This window comes from Amblyomma maculatum, chromosome 8 (genome assembly GCF_055883805.1).
Source record: "Amblyomma maculatum isolate TAMU_Amacu chromosome 8, ASM5588380v1, whole genome shotgun sequence".
In the NCBI taxonomy this organism is placed as follows: Eukaryota; Metazoa; Arthropoda; class Arachnida; order Ixodida; family Ixodidae; genus Amblyomma; species Amblyomma maculatum.
In genome coordinates, this window is record NC_139351.1 from 111,370,553 (window position 1) to 111,383,795 (window position 13,243).

General features: G+C 42.2%; 1 protein-coding gene across 2 annotated transcripts in view; it reads left to right on the forward strand.

Moving 5' to 3' along the window:
• The first annotated feature begins 2,036 nt into the window (after positions 1-2,036).
• Aatf (Apoptosis antagonizing transcription factor) overlaps positions 2,037-13,243 on the forward strand; it is a 32,498-nt gene continuing 21,291 nt past the window's right edge. Inside the window, exons 1-4 of one of the 2 annotated variants that reach the window (XM_084577241.1) lie at positions 2,037-2,249; positions 5,903-6,064; positions 6,642-6,897; positions 9,428-9,513. In XM_084577241.1, coding sequence (XP_084433367.1) covers positions 2,171-2,249; positions 5,903-6,064; positions 6,642-6,897; positions 9,428-9,513 — 583 coding nt within the window. In that variant the 5' untranslated portion in view covers positions 2,037-2,170. The remainder of the gene's footprint in view (positions 2,250-5,902; positions 6,065-6,641; positions 6,898-9,427; positions 9,514-13,243) is intronic. The other variant, XM_084577243.1, reaches the window with a different exon arrangement.

Below are 13,243 nucleotides of genomic sequence, written 5' to 3' on the forward strand. Positions count from 1 at the left end.
CGCCACCAGCGAAAGCCCGGTTCATGACCGTTTCCTCCGGCCGTCGCCACGCATGACAGAAAGCGACTCGCTTCACTTTTTTCCAAGTGCAAATGAGTTTATTGCAAACAAGCTGTCTTACGGGAATAGGGAAGGGATGTAAACATATTACAAAGGAAGGGGAGCCGAGTTTAAGGCTGTTTTTTTACGTACAGCGTGTTTGCTGCGTTCCCGATTTTTCAGGCAAGCAACTCCAAACACTGTTATGTCACTTCCTCGTTCTTAATTTTTTTTCATCAAATGTTCCACGCCATCACAAGGCAACGCGAATATGTATTAACACAGTGCTCAGTTGTGATTTATGCGTGTGCATGGGCGTAAGCAGACCTTGCGAATAAATAAAATAAAACGAGTGCATAAGCTTGTATTGCAAAACGGTATCTTCTAGCTGAACTTTTGAAAGTGCAATAAATGACATGCACACATTAGTGTTTTTGAGTCAGTGAAGTAACACACCCCAAAATGATGCCTATGCGTTCAAAGCACGCGTCTCAATTTCAGGTGTTTTCTTTTTTTTTTTTTTTCGCGCGTTTTCACGGGCCAGGTTCTTGCTCTTGACCAAGAAGTGGAGGCGCATGATAGAGTAAAACTTGACGACGCTGTTAGTGATCTCAGTCTTATGCTCCTCACAACCGATCATAGGCGGAGGTTTGAGCTGCAGAAAACAGGCGAAGTCTGCGAGACTTTCTCGCCTCAGTTCAGTGACTGTGAGGCAGTGACTGAAGGTCTCCTCGAGAGATGTCACGAGACTGTTCAAAGCATCAGATGGGAATATTAAGTTCCCCATGCTTACGTGGGCTGTGAGAGCGGCCACAGGCGGAAGGGGAGCTTCTGGCGATGCCAGCAAAACAGTGGCACAATCGGCACATTTAGTCTTTGAAAGAAACTTTCGCGCCACATATCCTGCCAAATAGAAAATCAGCCTCGAATCACTTTTTCCTACCGCCAGGCTGCTGTGGTCGTTGTCAAGCTGGCAAGCGCTGAGCTTTTCGTGTGCATTCTTCGTCTTTCGTTTCGCGGTCAAATTTCTTGACAGGTAAGCAGGAGCATCGGGCAGGGCAGAAGGCACGGCATCTTTCGTCAATCGGTGAGAACGTGGGAGGCTAACAACGTTGCCTTCTATCATATATTTGTAATCCCGTTCGATACACTCTTGGTCAAATGCCGCTCACACACAACGGAGTGTGGCTTCAACCTCGTCGGCACGATGAAGAGCGCAAGCTCCCACCTTTTGAACAGTTCGGAATCCCGCGGCGCCGAAAACAGCGAGACTTTCAGTCCTTTTCTCGATGACTTGTAGCCAGATTTGCAGAAATGTGCGAAACAAGTTGTGTCCTTTTTGGTCTTCATTCCGATCACTTCTCACAAAAAGCGCAGCGCCTGCTCCGCTACGGCGCTTGCATGTGGACGATGACAGACAGCAAACAGACGAGAAAACAGGTAGCTAGTGTCGTCTGTTTATTGTTTTAATGCCAGACCGCAAAAGTCTCAGTTTCAGCTACTATTTTGACTGATAACGCAAGTAATAAGTAATGTTTTTAAACAAAAATGAGGTTAACAAAACGCGCGATGCGATTGAGACAAGTAGCAGACGATCCGCCGGTGAGCACCGGGCGGAGAACAGCAGCGCCAGTTTCGTCGTCATGAAGCGGAGGCACGCGGAACTACGCTTTGTGCCCTGCCGGTCGGCACACCTACCCATCTAGCCACCGTAGTCGACACACTGCCCAATCTTCTAGAGCACTATACCTATACATAAGGTGACATCTTGTATAGATTAATGGTCAGCAAACCCAGGAAAGCAAACCCACAGTCCTTACGTGCTGCGGAAACACAGGCTATTCACGAATCCCTGCGCTGCTTTGGAAGGTAAAGAATAAAAAAAAATACAGATGCACAGAATATGCGCTCACTCTACATCCCGTGCATCAAGCATTTGAGCTTTGAGCAGCGCGCCTTCCACAAAGAAAAGAAGAAGAACTCCGCTAGAAGTGGCAGTCGACGTGCTGTAAACATCTCAAGATGGCGGCGCCCAGCAACATGCGGTTAATGCGGTCCAATCGCTTCTTCGGTTGCTTCTGTCTTCGGTCGCTTCTGTTTTAACTTTCATGTTTTCGTGAAAACAACGAACATGTCGCTCCTGAAAAACCTTGACGATCTGGTGAACACAGCGCCGGCCCTTGTCGATCCAGAGGATGACATCCACGAGGGTGAGAACGACTTGCAACTGTTAGCATGCTGTTTGTGTCGCTGCGGACACGGCTGATCGGGCTAGTTTGTATCTCATGGCAGCGAGAGAGAGACAGAAACAAACAAACAAAAAAAAAAAATCAAGAAAGAGCAAAACACAGCGTGGCTTTCAGATGAGGACTGGAGGAACTGAACGATGGGACACCACGGCGCTCTGTGGAGCACAGTAGCAGATTTCTCGGCTTGCTCAAGGGGGGTTCCTAGAGCATCTACTCATTTGAGTAGAATGTGAGACTGCTGCTATAGGAAAAGAAAAAAGAAAGAAAGAAAGAAAGTTACTTTTATACTCTGACTGCACACTATTTCTTTCCGGCGCAAGATTATGTAACGCACAAACGGCAGCGTTGTGTTTTCGGCTCCTGAAAAGCTGTCACAGAGGTACGACTCTCTTTGCAGTGGTGGCCCAGTCGTTAAAGCGCTCGGCTGCTTATCCTGAGTGCGCAGGTTCCATCCTAGCCGCGGCAGCCGCATTTCAATGGAGTCAAAACGGAAGGTACCTGTGTACTGCGTGATGTCAGTGCACGTTCAAGAACTCCACGCATTCCGTTGCGGCATCCCTCAAAGCCGGTTTCGGTTACGGGTGTTAAATCCTATAAACCAAAACAAAACAAAACAAATAATTTCATTTTCCCTTAAAGGCCTGACGGCATTACATAAGGGGGGGAGCAAACTCAAGATTTTGTGTCAACAAGAACACTACAGAACAGAGAAAGAATACTGGGGCAAAAACGAATAACTATAAAAAGGAATAATAATATACATCAGGTAAGTGGCTCGAAAAGGTTATACACATATCTTAGTGAAATGCAAGAAGTAAAAAAAAAAAAAGAATACACATGAGTAAATGCAGAGTAAAAGGCATGACATCAAAAAACAGTAGGAAAGACAATTGACAGTATTAAGTACGACATATGATTGAGAGGATTGCCCTCGCGAATTCGGGCAAATGAAAGTGCGTTGCTAGTGTTTTATTTCAGGGGATGCAGCCTTCAAGTTGCGTCGTAGGTAATCGAGTGTGCGTAAGTCTTGTGCGCAAATGTTTTAAATGTGAGTTACCTATTATAGTGATGGTGTTAGGTGCAGGTCAAGATATTTGTAGAATAATGCAGGGTCAACGAAAAGTGAACCAATACTATAACGACGCAGGTTCACAGTGCGTTTACTCGTGAACGACATAGATTTGCACTTGTTAATGTTCAAGGGCAGATGGGACTTATTATACCGAGAGGCGAGTGTGCTAAGGTCGGTTTGAAGTGAAGATGAATTGTTGAATGCCTCAATCATCCTGTATATGACACAATGATCTGCAAAAAGCCATAAATTTGAGTTTATGTTACAAGGGAGGTCGTTAATGTAAATGTGAAATAGAAGTGGTGACAGTCCGGTGCCTTGAGGGATCCCTGATGTTACATTGGTGAAGGTTGAGTGGCTGTTGTTTGCGGAAGTGAACTGGTTGTATCTTGAAAGAAAATTTTCAATCCAGCGGATTGAAGTCAGGCCAGAATTAACGCTCTTGCAATATGAAGCCAATGTGCGCAGTCCAGCACCTCAGCATTTGTAACATGCAAGGGTGGAGTTGGGTGCAAATTTCCTTTATGTCGTGGAAGAGTGTACGTTTGGACAATTGGGTGATGTCTCAGTGGAAGAGTCATCGATCATTGCAGCAAGGCTTAAAGAACAGTGAAGGAGTATTCGGTGAAGCCAGTATGCACAGTCAAGCACCTCGCCATTTGTAACATGCAAAGCTGAGATTGTGTGCAAAATTCTCTTACGCTGTAAAAAAGTGTACGGTGGGTAAACTGGGCGATGTTGGAAGATTGGAAGACTCGGGGGACATTACAACAGTGTTTACAGAACTGTAAAGGAGTATCGGAGAGTATGTTGCTTTCTTTAAAAAGCCCACACGCACCTGCGAGCCATGGTTTGATTAATGCACTGCTCTCGTAAAAAATTTTAATGAGATTATTCGTGAAATCAGAGAACCCACATTTATTTCCACACTTTGAAAGGCTGTGTCACCATTCCCTGGAAGCTTCAACAAAATGTTAAACAGGTTATCCTAGCCGCATATCATTTGACTAGTTTCATTGTGCTCTCTTTTTTAACCCTTTAAAGGTTCGGAGCTTTTTTAATTTCACCTTCGTTGCTTAATATTTGTCTTTCTTTGGCAAATATTTGACAGTCTTTCTAACCTTTTGAGTGTCCTTTTTGGCATTGCATTTTCTTTATTGCTTTTATTTTAGGACACATTTTTGTGCTCACTGTTATCTCATGTCTTTCTTTTAAGTAATGTTTTTACTTTGCTGCATGCCCTGTATGAGAACTCAACAGTTTTACAGGTGCCTCCCCAGCCATTGTGTTTCATATTTTGCCCCTGCATAAAATAGGAACATTAAATCCTGTAATAAGCTAAGTGCATTAAAAAATCTGCTGAACACGGGAGCGCTTCATCTTTTCTCTAGTCCTTGTCTGAAAGTTGCGCTGTTGTCTGCTTTTCGCTTTTGTTGCATTGAGGATTCGAGGGCCTCTGGATAACCAGTTTTTTTTGCATGTGAGAAGCTGAAATAAAAGCACACAATGAATTGAAAAGTGTGTGCCTGGGAGGAGTTCTGTTTGTGGCTTGAAACTTGTCAGCTGCTCATGACGATTATGTTTTAGTGTACGGTGCTTTAGTGTCTCTACAACTTGCACTGTAATAAGGACTGGTTGATGTGTGTGGAATCCATGCATAGATTGAAACAGCTCCTGCACACAGTTGCACCAAACTATGGTCACTCCCACAAGTACAGGTCGTGATTATTTGCCTGACATGAGGCTGAAATGAGAAAAACAGTTTTTTAATTATTGTAACGGTAGCCATGTAGCCGCTGTTTCATTTAGGCAGATTATGGTGCTTTTGATTAAAATAGCTGTACATATAAGTGCAGTAGTAAAAGAATAAAAAAAAATCACAGAGAGTCAGTGAAATTTATTTGTCATATGTGTGAGCGTTACTTTCCCTACAGCATGCTGCATGATTATGTTATCGCCTGTGTATGCTCGTTTCTGAATCATTTGTTAGGCAGCGAAAGGTCCTTTTTAGGAAATGGTACCTCGTAATGGTCAGTGCCCAGCCATGTCACCTGCCAACTACTACCTGCCATGGGCATGTTCATGATTTCTTGAGGCTGTGAGGCTTCAAATGAAGGTGCAAGGGTCTTGATGTGTTCAATTCCTGTCTCACCAATCTACATGAAAGGAGCTGTACAGGTTGGGAGCTTCTTCCAGCTCGACCATACGATCAATTCAGAAGGCCTCATAATGTCATGCAATCTGCCAATGATCACACATCTGGCGACTTCCATAAGTAAAAGAGAAATGAGCATTGGTGTGTTATTGCACCTTCGACAAATCAGGGCCTGGCCATTTTACTGCCAACTACCGGTGGTGCCAGAGGAAGGCATATGATTTTTTGAGGCAGTGAGGGTTCAAAGGGTTGCGGCCAACACTACTGAGTTTTTTGCTAGGAGACTCACATACTTGAATATCCAAGCCATGCTCTTTGCCTCCTAAATTTCGACATCCAGTATGTTTTTCTGCAAACGAGCACCCTGTTCTTGAATATAACTTGCAGACACAAAGGCAAGACTTGTGGACAGATGTGTTGCCGACTACGATGATGCTGCTGCCCATAGGCCTAAATCTCGGAGACAACCACAGGTCATCTTGGGGGATCGCTATGCCGGAAAAAAGGTGTCCAGGAAGGACTTGGATGAGGACGGTTTTGATACCTACGGTAAGCTGTGGGCGTGCAGCGCAAGCCATTTTGTGGCTCGTATGCCCTGGCCTGCTTTCTTCACTGTTTCTGCTTCTGCACAGAGTGTTTTGTTAACATCTCTGATGGTTATGAGAGCATGCTAGCTTTTAGGCATGTGTAGTAGTATATTGCAGTACAGTTTTATTAAGTGCCTGATTAAGCATTTAATCCTCTAAGTTGTTCTGATTATCAATATGTCGCAGTTTATTAGAGGTCATACAGAGAAAAGGTGCTATCCATTCACAGTTGTGTTATTATTATTATTAGCCGTTAGTTTCTTCAGATTAAACTTATTGAAATTCATGGTTTGATGTAAACACAAATGGGTGGAATCCAATAGCAATAGTTTTGGTGAAAGTTTTAAACTTTTATAGTGGCACTGTGATTTGCATTTTTGTGCGTGATAGCTGTTACTTTGTTTTGCATGGACTGAACCGCAGTTTTTTTGCTGTCCTTATAATTTAAAGCATCTTGGCTACTTCTGTTTAGCTCCCTCACCACATTTTCATGGAGTTTTACCTCGTGTCATATAATACATTTTTTTCTTCCCGGTCAGAAGAGGACTCACATGCCAGTGGTGATGCGGATAGCATATCAGATTTCGGAAGTGATGTCAGCAAAGACCAGCAAGGTGAACAAGACGATGATGATGGGGATGAAGCATCTTCAGCGGGAGTCAGTGATGATCAAGATCAAGTAAGCAAGGAGGAAGAAGCTGATGAGGATGAAGGGGACGAAGAGGATGACGATGATGGTGACATTGACACGGAGGATGTTGACCTTGGTGCTTCAGTAACTTTTAATCAGAAAAGGTCAGTATAAAAGTAGCTTTGCTTTGTTAGTTCAGTTGAAAAATTACGCTGTTACAAATCCTTTGAATAACTTTGCCTGTGTGCAAATATTACTAAATTTTCTGTTCAGTTAAGTTCGAAAAAAGTATCATTCACACAATAATTTGTTAGGTCTGCTCCACCTTATTGTACTTTGTACAAAATATGACATCACTGGTCTTCTGGGAATGGGCAGACATGTAGTGCAAAAAGAGGATAACTAAAGGTCAAAAATAGCAGCAGATTGGATACCAAGGCAATGGAAGCATAACAGGGGGCAGCAGAAATTCAGGTGGGCAGATGAGGTTAAGAAGTTAGCAGGAGACAAATGAATGCAGCTAGCACAGGACTGGGTTTATTGGAGAAATATGGGAGAAGCCTTCATCCTGTTGTGGGTATAGTCCGGCTGATGATGATGGCCTTGCGGGAGACGAGTATAGAAACCTAAACATGCATGTTAGTGTCTCATAGATGCATATGTAGTAATCATGGTAACTGTCTAAACTTATTTCACTTCACAGAACAAACAGACATCAGCTACAGTCCGATACGAGAACACCTGTACTTATAACTTTAAAAAACCATTTTATGCAGCAAATCATGCTATAGCAATAATGAAGAAAAAAACTCAAGAACGTAGAGGCACATGCCTCTCAAAAGAGGCCCTCCAACAAATATCTTCGACCGTGGTCGTTGTGATTAATCCGTTGTGGAGTAACATTGTGGGTAACCCCATTTTGACAGGCAACCTGCTATTCACCTGCCAATTTATGCTGAAGGATTAACTGCAGCGTCATGAGAACTGGTTGATGTCATTGGCTAGAGTGCGTCCTTTGAGAGGCATGCACTGCTGTGTTTTTGAGTTGTATCCAGCTATAGATACTATTCCGTTCTCATTTCTGCTTTGAGAGAGGCATATGATATTGTAGTAAAGCCAGGTTATCATTTCTGAAAGGAGTTTACATCCTGGGCCCATTTCGCAACAAAGATAGCACAGTAAACATGGGCAGGGCATATATCAATCCACTGACATCAGCTGTACTCTCTACTGTCAGGCTGTTCTAAGTAGCAGTACAGGATGTGGAGAACAAATTGGCCGAGTGACGCATAACATGAGACTGGCTTGGTAAACAAGGTGTACCGCATGGACGGTATCCCAGCTTTTTAAACTGCTGCCGTTCGTTGATCACTATATCATTTACAGGAGCCTCACTTCTAATGCTACTGCTGTTTCATGCCCACCACACTTCTCCTTTCACTTCAGGCTCCTTGCCCAAGTGGCAGACACAGGCACAGTGATTGACCATTGGCACACGCTTGGCTGGCATATTGTTTTCAAGATGTTGTCACAGGGTCTGAGAGATGCAATTCGCTCTTTGAGTTGGAAGCGTGGGATTTCTAACAGCAGGGTCGGTTTGACAGTGCGTTCTTGTTAGGTGTATCCGTGTTGTGCAGCCATACTTGCTTGTTATATCTGCGATGCTTTGCAGTTGCCGTAATGAACATATTTTGATGGTAGCACCATCCTTGATTTAAATAAGCAACCATTACTTATAACTGTGGCCTTTATATGTCGACCTGATGGTATTGCAACGTTTCATGCTAGGTCTGCACAGTATCAGGCCTTTGTTTTTTTCCTTGGAAGCCAAGGTAAACAAAAGGTTTTGTTAAGGAATTTTTAACCTTATCGGACACTAATGTGGAAGAAATGATTTTATCGAAAATATAATTGAATAATTGTATTCACTCATTCACTTCAGAAAGGGATGCTCTGTATCCAGATTCGGGGAAGGGGGTAAAGGGCACATGATGAGGATCCCTGGTCTCTCATACTTAAACTATTCTTGCTCCAAAGTTCTATGTGTGGTGGTAAAACCTTTTAGTGAAACGTTGCGAAAAACCCGCCAAGATTTCTTATTGGGGCCTCCATAACTCTGGAAGCAATTTGAAAGAAAAAAATGACCTTAATTGGAAAGTAGTGAATGTTAATGTGTGGTTTCTTTCCTAGCCTACTTTATTATGAAAGTGACAGTGATTAACTGGCATGCCTGGTTAGATAGGTTCCAGGTCAAAGCTGTGGATTTCATTTCAGAAATATTAAAACCAGTTGGTTCATGTTTAGTATGTTGTGTTTTTACTTAGCTTTTAAGCAAATGCCTATAATCTTGGGAAAAAAAAGTGGATAAGTCTGCTATTCTTTTGCATGCTGCAGCGGCTCATTAGTTAGGGCACTTGACTACAGAGCAGTGCAACCAGGGTTAATCAGGGCCGTGGCGGTCATATTTCGATGGAGGTGAGAGGGAAGGTGCCCATGTCAGTGCACGTTAAAGAACCCATGGGGGTTGAAATTACCTGGAGGCCTCCACGATGGCATCCCTTGTAGCCTAAGCTGCTTTGGAACGTTAACCTTCATAACTGAAATCAATACTTTAGAGAAATGACCATTAAAAATGCAATGCAATTATATCTTACTTAAAGTTTCTAACAGGAGACATTCCAACTTATTTTTCAGCTCTGACATGGATGGAGTGGACAAATTTTCAAGCTTCAACATGGCTGCTGAGGTCAAGAAAGGAAAAGCTGTTCGTGCTCAACTGTGTGAGTTTTAGAATTATGTTTTACACGAGAATCATTAGTACTGCAAGGTATGCCTACACGATAGTACAGTAGAACCCCGCTGTATGAGCTCAGATATAGAAAAGTGAAACTGCATTCCCAATTTGCCCTCCATAGAAAAGTGTACAGTTATTTCTGTTTTTAGTAAACACACGTTTGGTAAAGAAGCGGTTACAGTAAAGAGTGCCTGGCCATCGGACATACTTCCTGTGGAATGGTGACATTGCAGCACATGCACAGCCTATGGTTGCAAGGACGCCATTCTGAGGCAGATGAATACTAAAAACTAAAACAGCTCTTCGTTTGAGTGTTTAATCACTAGGCTCGTAAGCTACATGGTAAAGTCACCTTTACAAAGGACTTTGGGCTGTAAGACAAATTGCACAGGCGACACGGAAACAAAGCAAAAAAAAAAGGTTAAGCTGGCTGTGAACTTGGGAAAAAAGGCATTGTGATCAGTAGAGAAGCAAAAACTGTAAAGTAACACTGAGGAGCAAGCTAGAGAAGAAAAAGGGCACAAACATTTTTAGCACTGGGCAGTGCGAAGCATAACACTGTAGCGACAAGAATAAGAAATGGAGACCTGGCAAAACTGTATGGACAGTTTTGTCGCTTGACTGTGTTGAACCTGTTTTTCAGTGTCATTTAGATATTTAGGCTCCAGAAGGTGACGTTGTGCTAATGGAAACGTTTAGTTTTAACTTACAATCAGTCAGATTACATTGAGTTCAGATGTGGTACTTTCACAAGACTTAGAGATCAAAAACATGATTGATAATGTATATTAATGCAATTTAAATAAAGAAACATCATGTAAATTGTAATGAGAAAATGATGAAAGGCATTCTTTTATTAATAAACAGTGTAAGTTTGTAACTGCTATTACATTTATTTACTTTATTTAATACCAGAATAAATGTCTGTGCTACTTTTGTTAAAAGAGAATGTTCTTTACATATGTCGATACACTAATCATTTACTGAGAGCTTCAACACACTGCACAGTGGAGCGATGCACAGTACCTAATTATGAAGTTCACTCAGCAAAACAAGTGCTAATGCAGAGTCTAGAGGTGCTTCCACAGAAAGGCAGACCTGCGAATGTCACTTGGGAATGCAACTGCGTTTGGCATTCCAGCAGTGTTCCAGGGGTAGAGGAAGGCGATTCTACCTTTCACAAGTTCTTTGCATGAAAGAGTCGTATGGAAGAGCATAATGTGTGGCATATTGGAGATGTAACTTTGTGATGACTGCTTTCATCAAAGTTTGCAGGGATGAGCATTCAACAAAAAATTCCAGATCTATTTGAGGAGCGAAACTTCCATTGTTAGAAAGCAGTACAATTGCTCTTACAATCAGATGGAACCTCTAGAGCACTGAAATAAAAGATCATTTTCATGAGAAGCTGTGTGACACAGAACTGTCACTTGTTGGTTCAGTTAGTATTTCATAACTTCTCAAACAGTGTAGGAACAGCACTGCAGTTCTGCATTGTTTTTACACTGTTCTAAAAAATAGTTTTCTTTTTAAACTGAAAGAAGTTATGATACAATTTTTTTAAAGTGTGAGCTCTACAGCTAACATTCTTCAAGGTCGCGTTATGCCGCAATTCGACCTTGAGCAATACGCCCCATAGCGGCAGTGCATACCGCACGTAGACACTGCGCTGTAAGGGAGGAGGAAGGTGGGAACGAAAGTGAAAAGTTAAAAAAAAAAAGTGGTGCCGCAGGGGAGGGCTGTGGAGCAATTTCGAAACCTTAGAAATCTCTAACGTGCACTGACATTGAGCATTCAATCCTATAGCAACAGGGTGTACTATGTGACCTAGGTAAATTGTAAATTGGTTTATAGGAAACGAAACATGCACTATCTTTTGCACTTCTCCATAGACATCGAACCATGTCGGAAGCAAAGGGAGGAAGGTGAGAGTGAAAGTGGAAAGATAGAAAGAGGTGCTGTAGTGGAGGGCTGCGGTATAATATCAACACCTGGGGAACTTTAATATGCATTGAGATTGCACGGCATAGATGCCTCTCCGATTGGCCTCCATCGGAACGCAGCTGGTGGTAGTCAGGTTTGAATCCAGGTACTCTGGTTCAGCAGCCGGATGTCTTAACCACTGAGCTACCGTGGCAGGGTTATTCCATCATGATAAACAGGCGTGAGTGCCATCAGTTTTCAATGAGCTAACACTTTATATTTGTTGCTGCATCGGTGTTGCTTCATGTTTTCTCTTTGACTTATGTAAACAAAAGTCTTGTCAGTACCTTACATATTCAATGGATCAATTCACATTATTGTTGTTGCTAATTAGTGCTTGCAAAAAAGATTTTAATAATAAAGAATAAATGGGTGCTCATGTAGTATCAAGAAAAATTTAGAGCCTGCAAAGTGCTGTGTCATTTATGCTGTATCATGTGAGCTTATGCTTTTCTGTCATGTGGTGCTTAATCTTGCTTCACTACAGTTGGATCCAGCCCGTGACCGCTCATAGGAAGCCCCCCATCCAGTAGTGTTGATCATTTGTCATGACATGACTGTTAATTCCATTTCACTGAAGCACCTTCTAGCCACTTGTGATGCCATGTTGAGGATTAACCACAATGTTATTGGCAAATGGTTGATGCCATCGGGTGCGTCCCTCCTTTGAGCTGTATCGGCCGCTTCATTCCAGAGTTGTATCAAACTACTGTGACCACAGTGGATAGGATTTGAAGTAGCATCTAGGTCTTGGTAACCCAGAAAAAAGCTTTTATGCTTTGCTCTGCTCTGATTGAGAAACCTGTTTGACAATCTAGCTGTTGCTGTGAAGGATCTCTAGAATGACCTCTGGCATATCATTTTAGCTTTACAGCCCAAAATGTCGGCTCATATTTGGGTGTTGAGAGAATCATCTTTATGATGTGGTAAAAATAAAACTTTGTAGTGCATATTTGTGGGGCATATTACTCCTTCTTTCAGTGCATACTTTGTATATTTTACATTTTAACAAAAGTGTATTTATCGTTATAACCATTACGTGAAAAGGTACAGCAAGATGTTTTTTTGTTTGTTTTGCTCTGTTGCTTTGCTTTTATTTGCGCGTTGCAGATGCTGCAAACAGTGCGGTCAGGGTTCTTTGTGATGCAACAAAGCCTCTAATCGTTTTGCTTCATGTTATGTTTGTTTGTGTAGGCCTGCACTTTTTTTTTCATGAGGTGTAGGGGGCTCGCATTCATTTTCCTGGGTGTCCTAAAAGAATTGTTGATTCGTGTGACAGCACACATTCACTTCATTATTTGGCCTATCTGCTAAACATAGTGAATGCCACATACATTTCTTGCATGAAGCACTCAACAGTAGCAGATTGCTTTGAAGAATTAATACAACACTGCTTATGTTTAGTATTTTAGGTCTCCCTATATAATTGACAATTAGATTCTGACATTTCCTGTGCACCTGTGAAATTTGAAATTACTGGGTTTCGTTATACATTGAGCATATTGAGGAATAATCAGCCCGGTGAAGATCAGATTACTGTCAGCCTATACTTCCCTGTGAAGGCTGCGGAAAGTGCAGGCAGTAAGAAACATTTCTTTTTTTAGTGAAATGAGCAAAAGAGCCAGGCGACGCAAGTGTGTGTACTAGTACTGCACAAAAACAAAACAGAACAACACTTGTATAAGCTGGTATTCTTTCACTGACAGTAGGAGTTTCATTTTTATGGAACTTTG